Consider the following 27,575-nt stretch of genomic DNA (forward strand, 5'->3'; position numbering starts at 1 on the left):
ATTGAAAAAAAAAAAAAGAAAAACAGAAAGAATGAAACCTAAAAGTAAGGTTACTAGGTCAAAGGATGTTAACATTTTTAAGGCTTTTGATACATACTGCCAAATTAAATCCAGAAAGGCGGTATTAAATTTATACTTCCTTCAGTATATGAGTTTGGACTTCCCCATACCATTGCAACACTGAGTACTCTTATTTTTAGTCTTTGCTGACCTAATAGGCAAAAAATCTTATTATTTCAGTTATGTTTATAACAATAGTGAAAATAAACATCTCATATTTATTGAGCTTTTTATTATTTTTTATTAATTGTTCATGTTCTTTTGCCTATTTTTCCAATGGGTATTTGTTTTTAAACTATTAATTTGTAAGAGCTCTTTATATATTCATGATACTAACCATTTGTTACAAATATTTCTCCCTTTTATCTTATTAATGGCTTCTGACATACAAATTTACAGTCATATAAATTTTATTTCTTCCTTAAAATCATATTAGAAAAGCATTTCCCATACCCTTATTTTATAAATTATTCAAAGTTCTTTTTAATATACTTACAAGGGAATAATACTGATAGTGAGATGATTTATTTCTACCATCTAATACACATGAAGTAATTCTAACTTCCCAAAATTTATAATTACAGTTCCAACAGTGCTCAATATGAAATACAGGTTTAAAATTAAAATTCTAGACTTCCCTTAATCCAATTTTAGCTGTTCAGACAATTTTTAAAAACCAGAGTTTTGAGTTTAGAAAATTCAAAGCTCCCTTTAACCCATATGAAGCACAGATCTCTTGCTAGTTATCACCCACCTCTCAAAAACCTGTTAGGGATCCTTATGATGGGACAGGACTGAATGAAGCGCCTCCTAACTGGGTCCCATCGTATTTTCTTCTTACCTGTTACCACAATTATCAGCAATAAGTCAGACACATACAACACATGGCAAATAATACATAGCAACTGCAGTTATAAAGACAGAAAAACAGGAAACAAAACAATACTTGAATACAGAAAGAAATGATGTAAGGTAGCATTTAACCCTGTTTTGAAAGTCAAAACAAAATCAAATTAATATATAAGCAGTGATGAAGGTTTTCAATTCATCCCCAAAAGAATATGAACAATTATGTGCACCATTTTTCAAAATTCTGGTTCAATAGAACATGCATTCAATAATCACCAATGCCATCTTGTGGCAAAAATTTACCAGGAGCTTTATAAACAGATCAGAAACGATGACATTTTTAAAAGTCAGTGAATGTTAAAAAGGGAGCTCTTACTAAAACTAATTTGATATAACGTAGGCTCCTGTTCTCTTCTGGGTTTGGTGTTAATTCTTTTATCAGTTTTATGGTTAACAGGATAAAGCAATGGGCATCATTCTTTAAATATTAAATAAGCTGATCTCGCTAAATTAAAATTTTATGATAGCAAACGAATAAAACAAACATTTAACATTTGACAATTCCCCAGTGGGGGGAGAAAAATAAGGAAATTTTTCTGTCTTCACAGGAAGCAAATTAACTGCACATTAATCCCAATTAAAACTTGTTCTTATAATATAGAAGAAAAATGCAAAGTGTTAATGGGATAATTTTGTCTCTTCTCAAAGTGCTGATAGCTCCCAAAGACAGCTCTTATAGGCAATAAAAACAATTAACATTGGTATTGAATTTAAAGTTACAAAGAGCTTCTATACACGTTATCTCATTTGATCCTCACAATAAGCCTGTACGGTTTCAACAGTCATTTCATTAAGCACCTGCTCTGCTGTGAGCCCCAGGCCAGAGGACGATATGACTCCTAGCCTCAAGAACTCATGGTCTTCTGAGGAAGGCAGATGCCTAAACAAATAATTACATTACACTGAGGTAACTGCTATTAACAGGGGCAATAAAAACACTTCAAGGAAGATATTATCATCTTAATTTATAAGTAAGGAAGCTAAAAAAAAAAAAATTAAGTGACTTAATGCCAAAGCCAGGAGTCAAGTCTGGGCAGTCTGACTCCTAATACGTGCCTTCTTTCTACTACATCACACTTAACCTGTCTCAAATTCCTTAGAAAGCATATAGTTTTTTATTTTGGCAACTGGAAATATCTTAGATGTAGTACTTGTACGTAGAGATACACAAATTCTGTGTAATGAAATGGCATTACCTGTACATGTATACTTAATATTGTGGAGGAGAGAGACTTGTGGGCAAAGGAAAGAATTATTTATTTTGCAAAGAGTTTATCTGTTAGTCCTCTAAGTCTTTTAAATCAGCAGTTCCCAAATGTTGGCCTATGGACCACTGCTAGGCTAAGGTAAAGATTTACTAGTACAACACAAAATAAGAAAAATATGGACAAGGCAGTAAGTTTTTTAAATGCTAAAATGTTCCATTTAAAAGTCTATTCTTTTTTTCAGAAATTAGAAACTTCTGTTATTAAATATTCTTTTGTGAGATGAAGGTGATAAAAAATGGTAGCTGATTTTGTTTTTTAATATTCTTTCTTAGAAAAATAGAAATTTTGCAAGCCTGTTTGTATCCCCAAATAGATATATGTTTTTTAATTTATAGGTTTATGGCATCCAAAAATTGGAAAACCACAGCTTTTAATCAATACAATACTTGTCGATCACTCATAAGTCCAACATTGTAAAACCACACTATCAAAGGATACATAAGATGCATAAGAAACTTCCCTTGCCCTCAAGGAGCTTATATTCTAATTAGGGAGACAAGACAAACACATAAAACAATTAGCAATACGAGACAAAATATAACAAGCGATTAGCTTAAAATTTGACATCTTTATGTATCAAAAGCATTGAAATGTACATACCCTTTGACCCAGCTATTCCACTTCTAGGAATTTATTCCTAAAGAAACAATCATAGATGCATGGAAAGACGTATGGACAAAGATACTACGGTATTATTTATAATGGTAAAAAATCTGAAACACTTTCAGAGTCCAATCATAGGGAAATGGTTAAGTATGCTAAGTAAACATACTTAAATATATTCACATTCTACACACCACTAAAAAATACACACAAGAGTATTTACTAACATGAGAAGACATTCACAATATATTGCAAATGAAAGTACAGGTACAAAATAGCAGTAGCGTATTATACCATATTAACAAAGAAAAAAGTATATATAGTCATGAAAAATTCAGGCAGGATATACATCAGATTTTAATTGTGGTTATCTTTGGGCAGTTATTAAGAGCAATTTTGTTTTCTTTTCCTAGTGCTGTCTCTATTTTCCAAGCTTTCTCACTGAGTAGGTATTACTTTTGGACGGGAAGAAAAACAATACCATATTACTAATTTTTTTGAAGCTATGATAAGAAAATACTATAAAGAAACATATCAAAGTGCTAACAGCGGTTATGATTCAGGTTGAGGATTATCACTCCTTTTATATTATCCCAAAATTCTAAGACATACATTATTTTATAGTGGAAAAATATAAAACAAATTTAGATAACAGTGAGGGAGTAATACTGAAAATTACTGAACCAAAGTTGTAATCAAAAATGCTTTTTGATGTTTTTTCAGAATTTGTCATACATCTTTGGCCTGCTTCTCTGTCAGCAACCAACATAAGTCTGTCAAAGGCACGGGCTAATATTGACTCTGCAGAGGGTTATTCAGGCGAAGTAGGCACTAACTTCAGAAGCCTTGTTTTCTTCCTTTAGCCAAAGAGCTGATAAAATGAGAAACCAGCAACATACCAAATATATCTTTCCAATTTCAAGTAAACATATTCCTGAAATTTTGTTTATTGAAGCTTTAATTTTTATATATTTGAGTGTCAATCTTCATTTGTGATTGCTTCTACTCTTCGAAACAAAAACCATAATTTTCCAATCATTTCATCAAGATTTTATTTTTGGCTAGCTTTTAAGTTTTTCCTGTTTATTTATTACACTATAAATATGATGTAGTCATCAATAATCAAGACAGTAGGCTGAGCACACTGCAAGCAACTCCCCTCTCCCCAAAACCTCACAAATAACACAAAAGCCATTTAAAAAATATATAATCAAAAAAGAGCAAGAAATGGTCTTAGTCAATCACTGAAAAATGAAAAGCTGATAGAATCAGCTTAAAGGAGGTTTATCACAGTCCTACACACCCAGAGTAGAAGGCTATTGCAAGTGATCTGAACAGCCCTTAGAGTTAACTAAATAAGCCCAGAGGTGAAAGCAGAAAGAACAGAAATAATTTACAGAATTTCAGCATAACTGGTTAGGAGTCGTTGCTTCCAGATAAGAACAATGGCATCAAACTAGAAAGGTGTCACTCCCCAGGTAGGAACAATGAGTATATAAACACTTGGATCAAAAAGACAGGACAGGAGGGAGGAGGGTTCAGGATGGGGAACACATGTATGCCTGTGGAGGATTCATTTCGATATATGGCAGAACCAATACAATAAAGTTTAAAGATAAAAAAAAAAAGACAGGACAGAGCTTTGAGTGGATATTAAATCCTAGGAAAAAGGGGACAGACATTAGAGAAGACTGGCAATTGCATAGTCCATCTCTACCCACAGTCAGTGGAGACTTGCTGCAGTAAACAGATCTAACATTCACAGGAAGGCTAACCAGGACTATCAAATAAAGATGAGTGAGCACAAAACCAAGACCCAAACATGAAAAAGTTATTAATGTTACAAAAAGAACTCACACCCAAAGAAAGAGAGCTAACAAATTAAATAGAGTAAGACCTTAGATTAGGTACAATTACTATCCTGAGATATACCAGACAGTAATATTGGGATTTCTTTGGAAGGAATGATGCTAAAGCTGAAATTCCAGTACTTTGGCCGCCTCATGCGAAGAGTTGACTCATTGGAAAAGACTCTGATGCTGGGAGAGATTGGGGGCAGGAGGAGAAGGGGAAGACAGAGGATGAGATGGCTGGATGGCATCACTGACTCGATGGACGTGAGTCTGAGTGAACTCCGGGAGTTGGTGATGGACAGGGAGGCCTGGCGTGCTGCGATTCAAGGGATCGCAAAGAGTCGGACACGACTGAGCGACTGAACTGAACTGAATACATTTATTTAAGAAGAAATAAATTGGAACTTTTAGAAATTAAATTTTGATCATTTAACTAACAAAAAAATTAAGGATGAAAAAAAAGAACGAATTAAATTACTAGTTAAAAGATGGAGCCAAAGAAATTCACCTGAATACAGTATAAAAGGAAAAAGAGGTGGGAAGCATTTTAATAAGATATAAAAGGGAATTGAGCAATTATTATAAAAATTCCACCTGCTTTTTTTTGCAGAAACAGACAAGCTAATATGAAACTTCATATGGAAAAACAAGGAACTCATAAAACCAAAATAATCTTGAAAAAGAACTGAACTGGAAGACTTATACTTCTGGAGTCAAAGCTTACTGCAAAGACATAGTATTCAAAACTGTAGTACTGGCATAAGGATGGACATGTGTATTAATGGGACAGAATTAAAGAGTCTACAAGTAAATCCATATACATCTGGTCAATTGACTTGACAAGGGTGACAAGATTACTCAATGAGAAAAGCATAATCTTTTCAACAAATGGTCCTGGGACAACTAGATATACTTTTAAAATGAGAAATCTGTATCAACTCAAACTCTCAGTCAATTATGAGAGTGAAATTAAGACATTCTTAAAATTTTTTTATTATTATTTTTTGGCTGTACTGCATACCTCATGGGATCCTAGTTCCCCAACCAGGGATCAAACCCATGACACATGCAAAGGAAACATGGAGGTTTAACCACTGGACCACCAGGGAAGTCCCTCCCAAGACATTTTTGAATGCACAAAGACACAAAATTTTTGCTTCTCTCAAGAATTCTGGTGAAAGAATTACTCAGAGATATATATCTAGAATTTTTTAAAAATTCAATAATCATCATCAAAGTAAAAGAAAAGAGTAAGCAGAGAAGTGCTGACTTACTGAATAAGTGTTTTAGTAAAACAAAAGCTTACTAACATTCACAAGTGTACTCTCAGGTGATATTGACAAATAATTGTAAGGGTAAAAAGAAGGGTTGGGAGAAGGGTAAGTTCATGAATGGTTAAAAAAAAAAGATACAGAGGGTGACTAATATAGATATTGATAGAAAATATAAACTTAAGTATTATGTAAAGACTTTAAGATGGCATCATTCCAAACATTTAAGGCAGACACAAATGCTTACAGAGAATAGAGAATCTTCTCATTTATAAGACTAGTAGAACCATCATATCAAAGTCTGATAAAGATATTAAAAATCATTACAGGTCAACATCTTTTAGAAACACAGGCACAAAAATTCTAAACAAAATATTATCAAATCAAAATTACATAGAAAGGATAACATCATGATTAAGTGAAATTTGTCCCCAAAATGAGACTGATAAAAAATTCAAAAATCAGTATAATTCACCACAAAAAACAGAATAAAGAGGAAAAACTATACCATCATCTCAATAAATGCAGAAAAAGCATTTGATAAAATTCAACACCAAGCAAACTGGGAGAAAAAAAAATAACTTATGCTTACACAAAAACCTGTCCATAAATGTTCACAGAAAGTTCATTCACAACAGCCAAAACCTGACCAACTTTCCAATGAATCAGAATGGGTAAACAAACTGTGGTTCCGTCTATGCCATGGCAGACTACTTAGTACCAATCAACTACTATTGATGGGGGCAACAACTTGGATGGCTCTCAAGGGAATTATGCTGAATAAAAAAAAACCAGCATCAAAAGGATACATGGGAAAAAAAAGACGTTACATGATTCCACTTATATAACATAACTGAAATGATGAAACTATATAGAGATGGAGGACAGACTAGGGGGTGCCAGAGGTTTGCCAGGAAAGGTGGCTGTGCCTACACTTGAGGGGCCCTTGTAAATGGATCTGTGCCGTACCTTGACTAGGCAGCCATGAAAATCTACACATGTGACAAAAGTACACAGAACTCAAAACACATGCATAGACACACACATGAATTAGTGCATATAAAACTAATGAAATCCGAGTAAAGTAAGTTGATATCAATGTCAATTTCCTGGTTGTTACTATGCGATAGCAATAAGATATTATCATCTGGGAAACTGGATGAAGGGTATATGGATCTCTCTGAATTATTCCTTACAACTGCATGTAAATTTACAATATTCCAAGGTAAAAAGTATGGAAAATAAAAACCAGAATGAAGAAGAAAAACCTAACTATGTTGATATGGAGCAGACTGCATTCAAAATGACCTATCAGAAACAAGAATGAATATTTTAACAATCAGAACTATTGACAGAGAACTCGATCTAAGAATTCTAGTTTAGATGATATGGTCCTACTGCTTTATACAATTTAATATTCATAACGAATTTCCAAAGAGAAGCAAATTAATACTGTATTCAGAATCACTGCATGGTTGTGCAGACTGGTTACTGCATGAGAACTCCATGCCAAGTGGATAAATGGGAGCTAAAATTCAGCCTGCACTCTACTCCTAATGTACTCACAGAACTATGTCTACCTGTGCCACGGCATACTTTGGGCTGACAGTGACCAATTTGTTAAGTAAATTACTTCCTTTTAAACATGAGAGAAATGACATGTACTGAGTATACACTCTATTTGCAGCATGTATATACATTCATTTTAAAATGTCTGCCTTTGCCTTTCAAAATAAGACCTGAACCTGTATCGATTCTGCTGTGCTGCCTGGGTACAGAGTATTTTTTAAGAGACTTTGGTTCTGCCTCAAATCCTTTTTGAAACAAAACAGTATATAAATTAATACAAACCAAAATATGAGTTACAGTGCTACACTGTACTGTGTTCTGGTTTGGTCATGCATTATGTATATGTATATATGTCTGTATGTGTGTGTGTGAAAATAACTGTATTCCTTAAAAAAATTCTCTTCCAAGAACTCATTTAGTCCTTACCACAACTCAGAGATAGATAAAAATTATGATCCCAAATTTACAGATGAGGAAACTAAGACACAGAGAGATTAAGTAATTTGCCCAAGGTCACTTAGCCAAGTAATAAGTAAAAACTCCAGGATTCAAACCCATGCAGTCAATAATGCTCATAACCTGAATTCAATTTGGCACCTGAAAACAAGTATGTGTAATAGAGGCACTTGATAAATACTTGTTAAATGAATGAATGAATATTGAGGCAGTAATTCTCAACCAAAGATACACTCCCCCAACTCCTTAAAGAAGTTACTCTCCTCTCCCAAGATGCTCCATTATACAGTCATCCCTCAATTTCAACTGGAGATTGGTTCCAGGACCCCTTACAGATACCAAAATCCAAGGATGTTCAACTCCCTTATTCTATAAAATGGTTAAGGCTTAAGTATGCATATAACCTACTCACACATCTTCCTCTATACTTCAAATCCACTCTAGATTGATAATACCTAATACAATGTAAATGCTATGTAAGTAGTTGTAAATACAATGTAAATTATCTGTATATAGTTGCGGGAGTGAAGCAGATTCAGATCAGATCACTTGCTCAGTCGTGTCTGACTCTTTGCGACCCCATGAATCGCAGCACGCCAGGCCTCCCTGTCCATCACCAACTCCTGGAGTTCACTCAGACTCACGTCCATCGAGTCAGTGATGCCATCCAGCCATCTCATCCTCTGTCGTCCCCTTCTTCTCTTGCCCCCAGTCCCTCCCAGCATCAGAGTCTTTTCCAATGAGTCAACTCTGCATGAGATGGCCAAAGTACTGGAGTTTCAGCTGTAGCATCATTCCTTCCAAAGAAATCCCAGGGCTGATCTCCTTCAGAATGGACTGGTTGGATCTCCTTGCAGTCCAGGGGACTCTCAAGAGTCTTCTCCAACACCACAGTTCAAAAGCATCAATTCTTCAGTGCTCAGCCTTCTTCACAGTCCAACTCTCACATCCATACATGACCACTGGAAAAACCATAGCCTTGACTAGACGAATCTTTGTTGGCAAAGTAATGTCTCTGCTTTTGAATATGCTATCTAGGTTGGTCATAACTTTCCTTCCAAGGAGTAAGCGTCTTTTCATTTCATGGCTGCAGTCACCATCTGCAGTGATTTTGGAGCCCCCCAAAGTAAAGTATGACACTGTTTCCACTGTTTCCCCATCTATTTCCCATTAAGTGATGGGACCGGATGCCATGATCTTTGTTTTCTGAATGTTGAGCTTTAAGCCAACTTTTTCACTCTCCACTTTCACTTTCATCAAGAGGCTTTTTAGTTCCTCTTCACTTTCTGCCATAAGGGTGGTGTCATCTGCATATCTGAGGTGATTGATATTTCTCCCAGCAATCTTAATTCCAGCTTGTGCTTCCTCCAGTCCAGCGTTTCTCATGATGTACTCTGCATGTAAGTTAAATAAACAGGGTGACAATATATAGCCTTGACGAACTCCTTTTCCTATTTGGAGCCAGTCTGTTGTTCCATGTCCTGTTCTAACTGTTGCTTCCTGACCTGCATACAAATTTCTCAAGAGGCAGGTCAGGTGGTCTGGTATTCCCATCTCTTGAAGAATTTTCCACCGTTTATTCTGATCCACACAGTCAAAGGCGTTGGCATAGTCAATAAAGCAGAAATAGATGTTTTTCTGGAACTCTCTTGCTTTTTCCATGATCCAGCGGATGTTGGCAATTTGATCTCTGGTTCCTCTGCCTTTTCTAAAGCCAGTTTGAACATCAGGAAGTTCACGGTTCACATATTGCTGAAGCCTGGCCTGGAGAATTTTGAGCATTACTTTACTAGCGTGTGAGAGGAGTGCAATTGTGCGGTAGTTTGAGCATTCTTTGGCATTGCCTTTCTTTGGGATTGGAATGAAAACTGACCTTTTCCAGTCCTGTGGCCACTGCTGAGTTTTCCAAATTTGCTGGCATATTGAGTGCAGCACTTTCACAGCATCATCTTTCAGGATTTGGAACAGCTCAACTGGAATTCCATCACCTCCACTAGCTTTGTTCGTAGTGATGCTTCCTAAGGCCCACTTGACTTCACATTCCAGGATGTCTGGCTCTAGGTGAGTGATCCCACCATCGTGATTACCTGGGTCGTGAAGATCTTTTTTGTATAGTTCTTCTGTGTATTCTTGCCATCTCTTCTTAATATCTTCTGCTTCTGTTAGGTCCATACCATTTCTGTCCTTTATCGAGCCCATCTTTGCATGAAATGTTCCTTTGGTATCTCTGATTTTCTTGAAGAGATCCCTAGTCTTTCCCATTCTGTTGTTTTCCTCTATTTCTTTGCATTGATCACTGAAGAAGGCTTTCTTATCTCTTCTTGCTATTCTTTGGAACTCTGCATTCAGATGCTTATATCTTTCCTTTTCTCCTTTGCTTTTCACTTCTCTTCTTTTCACAGCTATTTGTAAGGCCTCCCCAGACAGCCATTTTGCTTTTTTGCATTTCTTTTCCATGGGGATGGTCTTGATCCCTGTCTCCTGTACAATGTCACGAAGCTCATTCCATAGTTCATCAGGCACACTATCTATCAGATCTAGGCCCTTAAATCTATTTCTCACTTCCACTGTATAATCATAAGGGATTTGATTTAGGTCATACCTGAATGGTCTAGTGGTTTTCCCTACTTCCTTCAATTTAAGTCTGAATTTGGCAACAAGGAGTTCATGGTCTGAGCCACAGTCAGCTCCTGGTCTTGTTTTGGTTGACTGTATAGAGCTTCTCCATCTTTGGCTGCAAAGAATATAATCAATCTGATTTCGGTGTTGACCATCTGGTGATGTCCATGTATAGTCTTCTCTTGTGTTGTTGGAAGAGGGTGTTTGTTATGACCAGTGCATTTTCTTGGCAAAACTCTATTAGTCTTTGCCCTGCTTCAGTCCGTATTCCAAGGCCAAATTTGCCTGTTACTCCAGGTGTTTCAGTGTTTGCTATTTCGAATTTTTTATTTTCCCGAAATATTTTGGATCCAAGGTTGGCTGAATCCATGGATGTGGAACTCGTGGATAAAGAAAGCTAATTGTATCATTATACTGCCACTTAAGAATAAAACCATAGTAAATTATTCCTAACTACTGGAATCAGATCAGATCAGATCAGATCAGTTGCTCAGTCGTGTCCGACTCTTTGCAAACCCATGAATCGCAGCACGCCAGGCCTCCCTGTCCATCACCAACTCCCAGAGTTCACTCAGACTCACATCCATCGAGTCAGTGATGCCATCCAGCCATCTCATCCTCTGTCGTCCCCTTCTCCTCCTGCCCCCAATCCCTCCCAGCATCAGAGTCTTTTCCAATGAGTCAACTCTTCATATGAGGTGGCCAAAGTACTGGAGTTTCAGCTTTAGCATCATTCCTTCCAAAGAAATCTCAGGGCTGATCTCCTTCAGAATGGACTGGTTGGATCTCCTTGCAGTCCAAGGGACTCTCAAGAGTCTTCTCCAACACCACAGTTCAAAAGCATCAATTCTTTGGCACTCAGCCTTCTTCACAGTCCAACTCTCACATGCATACATGACCACAGGAAAAACCATAACCTTGACTAGACAGACCTTTGTTGGCAAAGTAATGTCTCTGCTTTTGAACATGCTATCTACTGGAATAACTGTTAATAATTCCCATCCCTTAGGTTTTTAGGAGTCAAAATTTGTGAGGAACAACTGTGCTGGCAACTTGAAGCTCACTCTGATTCTTTTAGGGGCCTTCAAGTAGTGTGCAAGCAGCTGTTGACTACTTGCTGGTTTCTACTGTACTTCCCAAATACATGCAAAGGAAATATATCTTTAGGGAACTAACAATATTGAGGCAAAAGCAGCAATTTGCTCCCCCAGACATCAGATATTGTATCTTCTGTTTTTTAACCACACTCCTTATTTATTTTAAATATTCCATTTTCACATGTATCTGCTTATAAGCCAACTCTATAAATAAATGGTAAATGAATGAAAATTGCTGGTTCTCGCCTTTTTGTTGTTTGCCATTTCTACTGGTCATTAAAACATATTCATTTCCCTTGCCGTGCTTCATTTTTCTGTTTTCTTTCACTTTAGTCTCTTTGTTCTTCTGACACTACTCCTCTAACACGTGTAGCAAAAGGTAGGCCGATCATAGATTTCTTTTATTCTATAAAAATTAAGTAATCACAGCACACTGAGAGACATCTTCAAATCTTAAGCTATTCTTTGTCATTTCAGTTTATATTATTAGTTATTCAAGTACTACTTTACTGGAAAAAAAAAAAAAAAAGGGCTTGCTGGGTGAGTAGTTTTATCTTCAGAGGAGGGAGGGAGCACAGGGGGAGCTGTAATTAAACTGTTCCAAAAGGTAGCCTGGAAACCAGTGTTCATAAATGATACTATCCTTCCTTAGAAATAGTAAAAACAAAAGAGGCTAAAATTTTTACATATTAAAAATTAATCAAAAAGTATTGTAATTCATAAACTTCTGTTAGATTGAAATACTATATCAGGATCTAACAAACACAAATTCTAGGAACACTTCTAATCTAAAATAACATCATCACAGGCTCCCAAGACTTTGAAATAAAGTTTTAAATAAAAACCCCACCCTCTTGGACCAGTTTAATCTTTTGATAGGAAGGATATAACTATAAGCACATCACAAACTATATATATACTAGACTATCTCCAAAGCTCTAAAAATTCTACCATTTTCAACAGAATCAGAAAGGCTTTAATCTTAGAACTTACCCAGTACAATGGTTCCTGAGATGCTGGACTAGATGGCTCATTGCAAGCTTATTAAAAAATACAAAAACAAAAAGCAGATTACCAGGTCCATTCCAGTAGGTCCAGATTACCAGGTCCATTTCAGTAGGTCTGGTACATTAACTTTGGTAAGGAATTGGGTTCCACTGAGACTAATAAAAATTATGGCTCTCTTCCCAGAAAAAAGCACATGTATGTTCACAATTTTACATATGATACAATCCTCTGAAGACTATCCACAGACTTGTGAATTTATAGACCCCCAAGTTAAAAAATCAAAAAGAATTTAGACCCAGAAAGTTACAATTGTTTTCAAAGGGTAGCTAAATGAAGAAGGAATGGATTTATTCCATATTCTACTAGAAGATACAACTGAAAAGACTTTAGACCCAGAATGTTATAACTGTCTTCAAAGGGTAGTATTCTACCAGAAAACACAACTGGGAGAAACTCAAAGTTGCAGCTGAATTGAAGGCAAATCTTTGTAACAATTAGAGACAACAAATAATCTGACAGCTCTCTGCAAATAGGCAACCCATTAACTGAAGAGATCAAAATAAGAAGATCTCTTTAAACAGAGATTTTTTTTTTTTTTAATTAGACCTATTGTGAAAAGGATTTCCACAATGGGTAGAAGATAAAGCAAGATGACTTCCAAGGTCTTTTTCAATTTTAATATTTTATGATTCTAAGGCGTTTTAGAGGAGGGGAAAAGCGAAAAATTAAAAGTCATTTTAAAACTTTTTTTTTACTCCTTATAGGTTGTTTTCTATGTTTAAAGATTTAAAAAAGAGTCTGCATTTGTGCTCTAAGTTATCTGTGTCAATGTGGCTTTTTTTTTTTTTGAAGTATAGTTGATTTACAATGTCGTGTTGATGTGCACCTGTCTAGAAATGTAAACTATAGCAAAAGGATCTGTATTAAGCATATTAAGCTAAAATATCGAATATTTTTCTACAACCCTAAAAAACAATCTGATCAGTTTCTTTACTAACAACTACATATCTGAATCCTAATTATACTGAAATGAAAATTTATAGTAATAATTCACCCAAGAGCTAGACTACACTGTTTGGTCTTTACTTGCTCCTGGATTTCTTGTACTCTGTAACTTGAATTTCCAGAGAATAACCTCTTTCCCAAAAAACATTTCTGAGAGAAAGAGAGAGAAAAAAAAGACTACGTACTCTATGAGTACAGATGTTAGGAGACTAAATATGAAAAACAGATTTTTAAATCAAATCATTTTGACAAAGCCTGCTGATCTAAAATTTTGCAACCTCCCTCCTTTAAGGAACACTGAAGATGGGTAGCTCCTTACAGACAGAGTCCATGTTATTTCTGCAAGTGAAACTGAGGAACTCCTAAGGAGAAGGAAATCCAAAAATTCCAACAGTCAAACAATTGTATCCAGAAATGCCATTTATTATTTTTGCTATTCATTGTTTCTTGATTAAAACTAGAAAAGTGATCAGTTTTGAAAGTGAAGACACAACTGTTTTATATAAATTAACTTTGCTTTCTCTCAAGTCACCATTTTCTATTGGTAAATGCAGTGTCTTCCAAGAAAAGATCTAGACTTGACCAATGGCAATGAGAGCTTGTGGTGGACTAATCTTCCCAAAAAGAACAAAATACTCATTAAATAATTAATTTTTAACATTGGATTTTTAAAAAACTGTTAAAATTTGGTATTTAGAAACAAACTATCCTGAAAATTTGATAATAATCCTGTTATGTAATAAGCAGAGAGCCAATATCTTAAATGCAAAACTAAAAAAATGCCAGATATTAATACAGCCAAAGTACACATGATTTCTAGTAAGATATTTGCATGAACCATTATATTCAGAAATAGCTGTTCTTTACTTAGAAACAAAAATTACAAAAAGTAACATTTCACAAGAACACTTGTACTGAAGTATTCTTTCTAAAAATGCACAAATTTTGGACTTAAAATCAAAACTGAATAGAAAAGATTTTGTTACAGCTTTGAGAAGTTATTTTTCTCCCTGAATGCTTTCCTCAATGTTTTCCTTTGTATATACATAGTATTTAAAGCTAAAGACATTACCTCTTTTAAAGGTACCCAATTCACATTCAGTTCAGTTCACTCAGTCGTATCCAACACTTTGCGACCCCATGGACTGCTGCACACCAGGCTTCCTGTCCATCACCAACTCTCAGAGCTTGCTCAAACTCACGTCCACCGAGTCGGTGATGCCATTCAACCATCTCATCCTCTGTCATCCCCTTCTCCTCCTGCCTTCAGTCTTCCCCAGCATCGGGGTCTTCTCCAATGAGTCAGTTCTTTGCATCAGGTGGCCAAAGTATTGGAGTTTCAGCTTCAGCATCAGTCCTTCCAATGAATATTCAGGACTGATTTCCTTTAGGATGGACTGGTTGGATCTCCTTGCAGTCCAAGGGACTCTCAAGAGTCTTCTCCAACACCACAGTTCAAAAGGATCAATTCATCAGTGCTCAGCTTTCTTTATAGTCCAACTCTCTCATCCATATGTGACCACTGGAAAAACCATAGCTTTGACTAGACAGATGGCAAAGTAATGTCTCTGCTTTTTAATATGCTGTCTAGATTGGTCATAGCTTTTCTTCCAAGGAGCAAGCATCTTTTAATTTCAAGGCTGCAGTCACTATCTGCAGTGATTTTGGAACCCAAAAAAGTGAGTCTCTCACTGTTTCCATTGTTTCCCCATCTACTTGCCATGAAGTGATGGGACTGGATGCCATGATCTTCGTTTTCTGAATGCTGAGCTTTAAGCCAGCTTTCTCACTGTCCTCTTTCACTTTCATCAAGAGACTCTTTAGTTCTTCTTAGCTTTCTGCCATAAGGGTGGTGTCATCTGCATATCTGAGGTAATTGATATTTCTCCCAGCAATCTTGATTCCAGCTTGTGCTTCATCCAGCCCGGCATTTCACATGATATATTCTGCATATAAGTTAAATAAGCAGGGTGACAATATACAGCCTTGACATACTCCTTTCCTTTCCAACAACCAGTCTGTTGTTCCATGTTCAGTTCTGTTGCTTCTTGACCTGCATACAGATTTCTCAGCAGACAAGTCAGGTGGTCTGGTATTCCCATCTCTTTCAGAATTTTTCAGTTTGTTGTGATCCATACAGTCAAAGGCTTTGGAAGTAGTCAATAAAGCAGAAGTAGATGTTTTGCTGGAACTCTCTTGCATTTTTGAAGATCCAATGGATGTTAGCAATTTGATCTCTGGTGTCCCTGCCTTTTCTAAATCCAGCTTGAGCATCTGGAAGTTCATGGTTTGCATACTGTTGAAGCCTGGCTTGGAGAATTGGGGCATTACTTTGCTAGCGTGTGAGATGAGTGCAATTGTGTGGTAGTTTGAATATTCTCTGCCATTGCCTTTCTCTGGGATTGGAATGAAAACTGACCTTTTCCAGTCCTGTGGCCACTGCTGAGTTTTCCAAATTTGCTGGCATATTGAGTGCAGCACTTTCACAGCAGCATCTTTTAGGATCTGAAATAGCTCAACTGGAATTCCATCACCTCCACTAGCTTTGTTCATAGTGATGCTTCCTAAGGCCCACTTGACTTGGCATTCCAAGATGTCTAGCTCTGGGTGGGTGATCACACCATCGTGGTTATCTGAGTCATGAAGATCTTTTTTGTATAGTTCTTCTGTGTATTCTTGCCACCTCTTAATATCTTCTGCTTCTGTTAGATCCATACCATTTCTGTCCTTTATTTTGCCCATCTTTGTAAGAAATGCTCCCTTGGTATCTCTAATTTTCTTGAAGAGATCTCTAGTCTTTCCCATTCTATTGTTTTCCTCTATTTCTTTGCATTAATCACTGAGGAAGGCTTTCTTATCTCTCCTTGCTATTCTCTGGAACTCTGGTATACCTTTCCTTTTCTCCTTTGCCTTTAGCTTCTCTTCTTTTCACAGCTATTTGTAAGGCCTCCTCAGACAACCATTTCACCTTTTTGCATTTTTTTCTTGGGGATAGTCTTGATCACTGCCTCCTGTACAATGTCATGAACCTCTGTCCACAGTTCTTCAGGCACTCTGTCTATCAGCTCTAATCTCTTGAGTCTATTTGTCACTTGCACTGTATAATCATAAGGGAATTGATTTAGGTCATACCTGGATTGTCTAGTGGTTTTTCCCTACTTTCTTCAATTTAAGTCTGAATTTTGTAATAAGGAGTTTATTATCTGAGTCATAGTCAGGTCCCGGTCTTGTTTTTGCTGACTGTATAGAGCTTCTCCATCTTTGGCTGCAAAGAACATAATCAATCTGATTTCAGTATTGACCATCTGGTGACGTCCATGTGTAGAGTCTTCTCTTGTGTTGTTGGAAGAGTGTGTTTGCTATGACCAGTGTGTTCTCTTGTCAAAACTCTGTTAGCCTTTGCCCTGCTTCATTTTGTACTCCAAGGCCAAATTTGCCTGTTATTACTGGTATCTCTTGACTTCCTACTTTTGCATTCCAGTCCCCTATGATGAAAAGGACATCTTTTTTGTATGTTAGTTCTAAAAAGTCTTGTAGGTCTTCATAGAACCATTCAACTTCAGCTTCTTCAGCATTACTGGTTGGGGCACAGACTTGGATTATTGTGATATTGAATGGCTTGCCTTGGAAATGAACAGAGATCACTCTGTCATTTTTGAGACTGCATCCAAGTACTGCATTTTGGACTTTCATTGACTATGAGGGCTATTCCATTTCTTCTAAGGGATTCTTGCCCACAGTAGTAGATATAAAGGTCATCTGAGTTAAATTCATCCATTCCAGTCCATTTTTAGTTCACTGATTCCTAAAATGTCAATGTTTACTCTTGCCATCTCCTGTTTGACCACTTTCAATTTACCTTGATTCCAGGTTTGTATGCAATATTGTTCTTTATAGCATCAGACTTTACTTCCATCACCAGTCACATCCACAACTGGGCACTGTTTTTGCTTTAGCTCCGTCTCTTCATTCTTTCTGGAGTTATTTCTCCATTTTTCTCCAGTAGCATATTGGGTACCTACCAACCTGGGGAGTTCATCTTTCAGTGCCATATTTTTTGCCTTTTCATACTGTTCATGGGGTTCTCAAGGCAACAATACTGAAGTGGTTTGCCATTCCCTTCTTCGGTGGACATTTTGTCAGAACTCTCCACCATGACCTGTCCATCTTGGGTGGCACTACACAGCACGGCTCATTGTTTCATTGAGTTAGACAGGGCTGTGGTCCATGTGAACAGTTCGATTAGTTTTCTGTGATTGTGGTTTTCATTCTGTCTGCCCTCTGATGGATAAGGATAAGAAGCTTATGGAAGCTTCCTGTTGGAAGAGACTGACTGTGGGGAAAAATGGGTCTTGTTCTGATGGGTGGGGCTATTCTCAGTAAATGTTTAATCCAATTTTCTGTTGATGGGCAGGGCTGTGTTCCCTAACTGTTGTTTGACCTGAGACCAAACTATGGTGGAGATAATGAAGATAATAGTGACCTCCTTCAAAAGGTCCCATGCATGCACTGCCACACTCAACCCTGCAGCAGGCCTCCAATGCTGCAGCAGGCCACCGCAGACCCACGCCTCCAATGGAGACTCCTGGACACTTACAGGAAAGTCCAGGTCAGTCTCTTATGGGGTCACTACTCCTTTCTCCCAGGTCCTGGTGCACACAAGGTTTTGTTTGTGCCCTCCAAGAGTCTGTTTCCCCAGTCCTGTGTAAGTTCTGGCGGCTCTATGGTGGGGTTAATGGCGACCTCATCCAAGAGGCCTTATGCCACAGCCAGGTCTGCTGCACCGAGTCCCTGCCCCTGCGGCAGGCCACTGCTGACCCATACCTCCACAGAAAACACTCAAACCCTCACAGGCAGGTCTGGCTAAGGCTCTGTGGGGTGTCCTTGTGTGTTCCAGGTTTTGTTAGAGCCCTCTGAGAGTCTCTAGTGGGAATGGGGTTTGGTTCTAAACACAATTTTGCCCCTCCTACCGTCTTGCTGGAGCTTCTCTTTTGTCCTTTTTAATTCACATTAGAAAATTCATATTCCTGCATCAAGTTTGTGTACTTCCGTGTGTTTTAAGGAATTTATTTTATGTGACACCAAGATGTGTGCAGCTAAGCTTTGATCAATTACACATCTGATTCAAATTAACTGGGTTGATAGTTTGCTGATGAAACCATATGGCAAGAGACACTAAGTAAAAAGGGAAAGCAACTTTTCTAAAAAAGCACCATTCAACTCCAATGACTGTTTACCTCATCTTTTTTTTTTTGGTTTAATTACTTCTAATTTCATTGTCTAGTCTTTAGACAACTCAATGATCACACCTTAGATAAAGCTTGGAGCAAACTGACTGACAGTACAGCAATATAAAAAAGAAGAGCATGAGATAGAGCTGAATTCTAAATGCAGCAGGAAGGTACTAAGGATTTTGATCTGGGAAGCAATAATCATAGTTACACTTTGGGCAGATTAATCTTGTTTCAGTATATAGAATGAAATAGAAAAGGAAGACTGAAAGTGACAAAAATATTACAGGTTTCCCCTGTTATCCTAAAGCAGACCGTTCCCAATGAAACCTTTCCTAAGCATAATGGTGTTATGCAAAGAAGCAATTACCTTAATTACCTTTGTGCTAACTGATGTACAAAATAAATCCTGATAAAGCCCAGATACTCACAGACACAGTGCAAAGCTATGGTGGCCTGATGCTGAGATGATGAGTGTAGTTTCCAGGGAAGGGGCCTGGAAGGGCCACTCATGCTGCTTGGGGTGTGTGCTGCCTCTGTACCAGCTCACTGCAAAACAAATGCTGAACCCATATTTTTGCTTTATCATAAAAATGACAATCCTCTTCCAATTTCTTTCAGTTAGTGAAAACAGACACTAACATAGGACTTTCTTAAAAGTGGTGTAAAGTAAACTTGGAAAAGTGGGGAATAACCCATATTTGTGTTGTCTATTTGTCTTCTTAGTTGCTAAGTCATGTCCAACTCTTCAGTGACCCCAGAGACTGCAGCCTACCAGGCTCCTCTGTCCATATTTCCCAGGCAAGAATACTGGAGTGGGTTGCCATCTCCTTCTCCAGGAGATCTTCTCAACACATAGACTGCACCTGCATCTCCTGCTTGGCAGGCAGATTCTTTACCACTGAGCCACTGGGGAAGCCTTTACCTGTATTAATAAAGTCAAATTTGAGGCAATGAACACCTGAATTATGGCACTACTGGGAAAGACAGGCAACAGAGACGAGGACAGCACAGAAGTTAAAAGCATGGACACTGGGACCACATTGCCTGCATCCAAATCATAAGGGTTCTGTCCCTTGTGAATTATATGGCCTTAGAAAAGGTGTTACCCTCTGGGCCTCAGTTTCTTTCTCTATGAAAAGGGAACAATAACAGTACCTACTCCTCATTAGGTTATGAGTAAATGTTTATAAAAATTCTTAGCTAATAATAGTTACTATATGTGGATAAAACACAAGGGCTTAAAGACTAGCTGGATGGGAAAGTTGAGTAAGGTAAAGAGATAACTATCAGTGTGAGTTTTAAAATTCTATAACTTAAAGAAAACTTTAAAAACACAGATATTGAAGGACAAGTCAGCAATATTTACCACCATGCATTACACAATCTTTTTAAAGAGTAAAAGACCAGACAAAATGTAAATATCTATCAATTGTGTGGCTGGCACTTTGCTATATACCTTGAAAAGAACACAATATTGAAAATCAACTATACTCCAATAAAATTGTTTTAAAAAGACTGTGTAGCTGATAAATTACTATACATCCATACAATGCAATACTATCAGCCATGAAGAATCAGATCAATCTAAATATACTAATATAGAACAATTCCTACAATATATTTTTAGTAAAAATAAAAATAGGTGCAGAAAGAATATGTACTCCAGAAAGAATATGTATTCTTTATGTATTTACTTTAATTTGTTCAAAAATAAACATATCTACATGTGAAGCAAAAGTGAAAGTCACTCAGCCGTGTCCGACTCTTTGCAACCTCATGGACTATACACTGCATGGAATTCTCTAGGCCAGAATACTGGAGTGGGTAGCCTTTTCCTTCTCCAGGGGATCTTCCTAACCCAAGGATCGAACCCAGGTCTCCCATATTGCAGGCGGATTCTTTACCAGCTGAGCTATGAGGGAAGCCCAAGAATATTACAGTGGGGAGCCTATCCCTTGCCCAGCGGATCTTCCCAACCCAGGAATGGAACCAGGGTCTCCTGATTGCAGGCAGATTCTTTACCAACTGAGCTATCAGGGAAACTCCATACTTATATGTATACATATGCAAATTTTAATTCTGGAAAGATACACTAAAAACTAACAGATGTGATACCTCTGGAGAATTAGTGATCTAAGGAGAAGAGAGATTTGGTCTCCCTTGTATACTATTTTATCACGCTTATAGAGTGTTTTTCAGTTTAACAAAAATAATTTTTAAAAAATGAGAGGCAAAAAAAAAAAAAAATGACAGGCAGGTAAGGTTGAGTTCAATAATAAGAAATCATATTTACATACGTAAGTGAGCATAACTTTTTTATGTGTTCTACAAGTTTGCCCAGTATAGATACTGGTAACAGTCTAATGATCTGGGTGTGCAAAAATACTAAAGACTGTTTTTTGTGTGTTTTTTTTTTAAAAAGATCTTAAAAACAGCATCTGTTGTTGTTTGGTCGCTAACTCATGTCTGACTCCCTGCGACTCATGGACTGCGGCATGCCAGCCTTCCCTATCCTTCACTATCTCCCGGAGTTTGCTCAAATTCATGTCCACTGAGTAGGTAATGTCATCCAACCATCTCATCCTCTGTTGCCCCGTTCTCCTCCTGCCTTCAGTCTTTCCCAGCATCAGGGTCTTTTCTAATGAGTCAGCTCTTAGCATCACGTGGCCAAAGTGTTGGAGCTTCAGCTTCAGCATCAGTCCTTCCAATGAATATTCAGCATTGATTTCCTTTAGGAATGACTGGTTTGATCTCCTTGCTGTTCAAGGGACTCTCAAGGGTCTTCTCCAGCACCACAATTCGAAAGCTAATTCTTTAGTGCTCAGCCTTCTTTATGGTCCAGCTCTCACATCTGTATATGGCTACTGGAAAAACCACAGCTTTGGGTGTACAGATCTTTTTTAGCAAAGTGATGTCTCTGCTTTTTAATGCACTGTCTAGGTTTGTCATAGCTTTTCTTCAAAGGACCAAGAGTCTTTAATTTCAAGGCTGCAGTCATTGTTCAGTGATTTTGGAGCCCAAGTAAATAAATTCTGTCACTGTTTCCATTGTTTTCCCCATCTATTTGCCATGAAGTGATGTGACCAGATGCCATGATCTTAATTTTTTGACTGTTGAGTTTTAAGCCAGCTTTTTTATTCTCCTGTTTCACCTTCATCAAGAGACTCTTTAGTTTCTCTTCACTGTCTGCCACTGAAGTGGTATCACTTGCATATCTTGCATATCTGAGGTTGTTATTTCTCCTGGCAGTCTTGATTCCAGCTTGTGCTTCATGCAGCCTGGCATTTGCATGAGGTACTCTGCAAATAAGTTAAATAAGCAGGGTGACAATATACAGCCTTGACGTACTCCATTTCCAATTTTGAACAAGTCCGTTGTTCCACGTCCGGTTCTAACTGTTGCTTCTTGACCTGCATACAGGTTTCTCAGAAGAGAGGTAAGGTGGTCTGGTATTCCCATCTCTTTTAGAATTTTCCACAGTGACTGTAAGTACCATCTGCATGCTAATAATTCCGAAATTTATATCCTGAGCCTCTACCTCTCCCTTGATTTGATTATATATGGGGATTGTTTACCTTATATCCTCTACTTAGATGTCAAATAGGCATGTCAAGCTTAACACAGCCAAAAGAGAACTCTTGACTGACTTCCACAATCCTTCTTGTCTCAGTCTGCTCCATCACATTTAATGACACCATCATCCATCCGGTTGCTTAAGACAAAAACTTTGCAGTCATCCTGATTCTTCTCTTTCCTTCATACCTCATAATAAATCCTGTTCATACCATTTTCAAAATATATCTCATATTTAATTATTCTCACCACTTATACCACTATACCCTGTTCCAAGCCACTACCATCTTTTTAGGAGACTATTGCAGTATTTTTCTAAATAGCCTTTATGCCTCACTTTTACCATTTCCCACAATCCGTTCTCTACCTGGCAGTTACAGTAAGCTTTAAAAAATGAAAATCACACATACACAAAAAAATGTAGATCACATCACATACTCCCTTGCTTAAAACTGTCCAATAGTTCCCCCCTTAGAATAAAGAAACGTCACAAATTCCGTTTTAGACATGCTGAACTTGAGGGGTAAATGCCATGTAAGTGGAGACATGAAGAAGGCAACTATTTGGCCCTCAAGAGCGATTTAGGCAGAATTACAAAGTGGCCTGATTTCTTCATATATAACTGAAAAATGAACACCATGGATTTAGGGAAAAAATACCTAAAATAATCTGAAAAAAGAAGGGCAGAGGCATGGGACCAAGACTTGAGAACTCCAATTCCTTAAAGGCCTGGTAGAAGAAGGATCAACAAAGAAGACTTAGTATGAGTGGCCAGACACAAAAAGAAAACCAGAGCTGATGCCAGAGAAGCAAAGGAAAAAGGATGTTTCAAAATGAAGAGAGATCAGGTAAGGTGGAAACTGAAAAACATCACCTGATTTGACAACACATAAGTCACCTGTGACTTTAACAAGAGCTACTTCAAAGAAAAGAGGGGGAGATATGCAATGAAGACCTCAACTCTAGTCAATATTTTCACAAACTTGGCTCTGAAGAAAAGGGCACAACCAGAAAGATAAAACTTGAGCAAGCTCAAATGCTAAAGGCATGACTTGATCAACAGAAAGGGTCAGAAGACAGGTAAGTGATAAAAATGTAAATATTCTGAAAAGTCTGAAAAGGCAGGAAGGGGTGGAATCGCGGAAAAGACAGAAGGATACAACAACCACTGATAAGATTAGACATAAAACTGTACTTGGAAAAGCCATGCAAAAACTGTATGTGCTAAATTCCTAGGTTAAAGAAGTTTATTTAGCCTTATGTAATGTAAAATAACCTAAACTCAACTCTTCTGCCTGAGTAACTATAGATATTGACAATTACTAATTCATTCAATAAATATTTATGAAAAGTCTGCAATAAATGGGGCAGTGTTCTAGTCCTGTGGAAGGTGACAGAGAATAAAACGTTATTTTTCCCTTTAAGAAGCCCATAGTTACACAGGAAGCTCAGTCCCCAATGCTTTGTGACAACATAGAGGGGTGGATTGAGGAGGGGGTGGCAAGGAGGCTCAAGAGGGAGGAGATATATGTATGTATACTAACAGCTGATCCACATTGTAAGGCAGAAGCAAAGCAATTGTCTTCCAATTTTTTTAAAAAAGCCCATAGTTAGATAAGTTCGAAAACAAATACTTGCAAAGCAATTCAATATAAGTACTGTGATCCTTTGTATAAACAAAAGAAAGTGATGGCACAAAGAAGAGGCACAATAGCACAGACTCTGAAGTCTAAGAGACAGTCTGAATCCTAACTCTGTCATTTACTAGCTATATGCACTTCTTGCAAGTTCTGCAGCTTCTCTATAAGCCTCAGTTCTTCATTACAGAAGGGGATGAGAAAGCTAATTACCTCACAAAGTTATGAGGATTAAATGAATTAATATTTGTAAAACACCCTGAACAGAGGCAGACACACAGTAACTACTCAGTATAAGTAATCTATTTGCATTAAAAGAGAGAACAGAAAAACAGCTGTGTAATGTATACTTGGGTGGGTCTTAGAAGGGATTTAGGAAATGGCAGTCTAAGAAAAAATGGTTATGTGCAGAATCATGACACAGTGTGGTACTGCAAGAAATTGCAACTTAAAAAATATCTCCTTCCCAACCTAACTTCTTCTAAGAATTTAAAGCAACTAACTGCAAATAGTTCTATAGCTGAAATATAAAATGAAACACATAAGTGGTGAGGCTGTAGTGGTAGAAAAGGTCAGAAAAATTAGAGTAAAGAGGAAAAACTGGCAAGAGTTTGTAACCAACTGTACAAGAGGTGAGCAAAAGAAAGGAATCTAATGTAATTCTCAGATTTCTGGCTTGATTCACTAAATTGATGAGGTAGCCATTAAATTAATCAGAATAAGGAACACAGACGCAAGAACAGGTTTGGCAGGAAAGATGATGAAATTGTTTTCAGACAAGCTGAATTTAAGGCACTCATTAGTCACTTGAGTGGCACTGTCTAGTAGCCACTGGCAAACAGGCCAGGAAAAGAGGTCTGGTCTAGAGACAGATTTGTATGTTGTTAGGATATTAATGACATCACCCAGGGGAAAATATAAGAATGAGGAGGGAAACAAACAGATATACTCTTGGATATCAGTATTAAGCACCAGATAAAGAAAAACTAATGAGAAATTCAAGCAATAAAAAGGGTAACTAAGAGCTCTTTAGGAATACAGACTGTGTCTAGTTATATATTCCCAGACTTTAGTAAAGGGGCTAGTCGAAATCAAAATCTAGAGAAACTGGGTAGGATGAAGACTAAGAGATATCTAATGAATTTGGCAGTTAATAAGTTATTACCTTAGCAAGAAGACTTGAGTAGAACAATGGAGGCAGAAGTGAGAAGTGCAATAGACTGAAGAGGAAAAAAAGAAATTAAACAATTGAGTCTATTCTTCCAAAACCTTGGCTGTGAAGAAAAGAAGTAAAATAGTACATCAGCTAGAAAAAAAATCTAAACAGTTATTCGTATGATAAATTGAGGAGAAACAGAGTCTACTTGGTAAAATAAGAGAAAACATTTAAATACAGAACAGGTTTAAGAGAATCCCAAGTTGACACTAGTAGTATGTAATGATTTATATAATATCAAATAAAACACAATTCACTGATAAAGAACTAAAAAAGCAAAATATCAAAATGCTGACACAAGTATCAAATGGCATTACTATAGATGATTTTCTCCTTGTTTCAAGTTTTCAATATTTTCCAAATTTTAATAATGAGCTGTATTCCTTTTTTAAAAATTGAAGTATAGCTGATATACAGTATTATGTATTTTACAGATGTACAATATAGTGATGTACAATTTTAAAGATTATATTTCATTTACAGTTTGTTACATTCCATAGGCTATATAATATATCCTTGCAGCTTATTTTCTACCTAGTATTTTGTGCCTCTTAATCTCCTACCCCTGTATTGCCCCTCCCGCCTCCTTTACCCCATGGGTAACTACTAGCTTGTTCTCTGTATCTGTGAGCTTGCTTTTTTTCCTGCTCTATTCACTAGATTGTTGTGCTTTTTAGATCCCGCATATAAGTAATATCATACAGTATTTGTCTTTCTCTGTTTGCCTTATTTCACCCAGCAAAGTGCCTTCCGAGTCCACCCATGTTGCTGCAAACAGCCAAATCTCATTCTTTTTTATGACTGAATAGTATCCCATTGTATATATACAGCACATCTTCTTTATTTATTAATCTGTTGATGGACACTTAAGCTGTTTCCATATACTGGCTTTTATAAATAATGCCACTATGAGAGCTTGTATTCCTTTTACAGTGGTGGTAGGAAGTGGAAGACAATAAGCTTTACTAAAATTAATGCTGCCTCAGGGGCAGAAAAGACAAGTAATTCTAACTTGAAGAAGACAAGATAACAGAGACAAAATATCAGCAGGCAGAGAACAGAAAAGAAATGGAAGGAAAAAAATAAAACCAACGCAGAAATGAAATCTTCATTGTAACCAATACAAAGGAGCACAAACCCTGCTGAAAGCAGAGTAAAGCACCTGGACAACATTTTCTTGCTTGAGAAAGGCAAGCGAGATATGAATGTAAACAAACTCTGGAAACCATAAAACATTGTTGAAAGAATTAAAGGAGATCCAAATAAATGGAAAAATATCCCACGTTCAGGGATTAGAAGACAACGTTAAAAGACGGTGACATCTTCAAACTGATGTACAGATGGCAATCCCTATGAGAACCCCAGCTGAGTTCTTCCTACAAACTGACAAGTTGATTCTCAAATTTATATGGAATTGCAGGGACCCAAAATAGCCAAAACAAACCTGAAAAAGAATAAAGCAGGAGAACTCACATTTTCTGATTTCAAAACTAGGTCCAAAGCAACAGTAATTGAGGCACCATGGCACTGGCACATGGACAGACATACAGATTAATGGAACAGAATTAAGAAGTCCATAAATAAGCCTATACATGTTTAAGGTTGACAGGTTTTCAACAAGAATGCCAAGACTATTCAATGGCGGAAAGCAGTCTTTTCAACAGGACAGTCAATTAAGATAACCTTTACCACATGCATAAATGTTAGAGCAAAACTATAAAATTCTTAGAAAAAACACAGGTCTTCATGACCCTGGATTTGGAAAAAGATTCTTAGACATGACAACAAAAGCAAAAGCAAATAAATAAATAACAACAGTAAGATAAACCGGTCTTCACCAAAATTTAAAACTTTTATGCTTCAAAGAGCACAATTAAGAAACTGATAAGACAACCACAGAACAGGAAAAATATTTACAAACCATATATCTGACAAAGGACTTGAAATACATAAAATATACAATGTAGAGAGAGGCTGTGGTACATATACACAATGGAGTATTACTCAGCCATTAAAAAGAATACATTTCAATCAGTTCTAATGAGATGGATGAAACTGGAGCCTATTATACAGAGTGAAGTAAGCCAGAAAGAAAATCACCAATACAGTATACTAATGCATATATATGGAATTTAGACAGATGGTAACAATAACCCTGTATGCAAGACAGCAAAAGAGACACAGATGTATAGAACAG

The 27,575-nt window shown here is 37.1% G+C and overlaps 1 protein-coding gene across 5 annotated transcripts in view; it reads right to left on the minus strand.

Annotated features, from left to right (window-relative positions):
• Positions 1-27,575, minus strand: part of KLHDC10 (kelch domain containing 10) — a 97,079-nt gene that overhangs the window by 60,381 nt on the left and 9,123 nt on the right. For 4 of the 5 annotated variants that reach the window (XM_027539000.1, XM_027539003.1, XM_027538999.1 and 1 more), the window contains exon 2: positions 815-901. The exons of the other annotated variant lie outside the window; for it this stretch is intronic. In XM_027539000.1, coding sequence (XP_027394801.1) covers positions 815-901 — 87 coding nt within the window. The remainder of the gene's footprint in view (positions 1-814; positions 902-27,575) is intronic. 5 annotated transcript variants of the gene reach the window in all.

The sequence above is a fragment of the Bos indicus x Bos taurus genome, chromosome 4 (assembly GCF_003369695.1).
Source record: "Bos indicus x Bos taurus breed Angus x Brahman F1 hybrid chromosome 4, Bos_hybrid_MaternalHap_v2.0, whole genome shotgun sequence".
In the NCBI taxonomy this organism is placed as follows: Eukaryota; Metazoa; Chordata; class Mammalia; order Artiodactyla; family Bovidae; genus Bos; species Bos indicus x Bos taurus.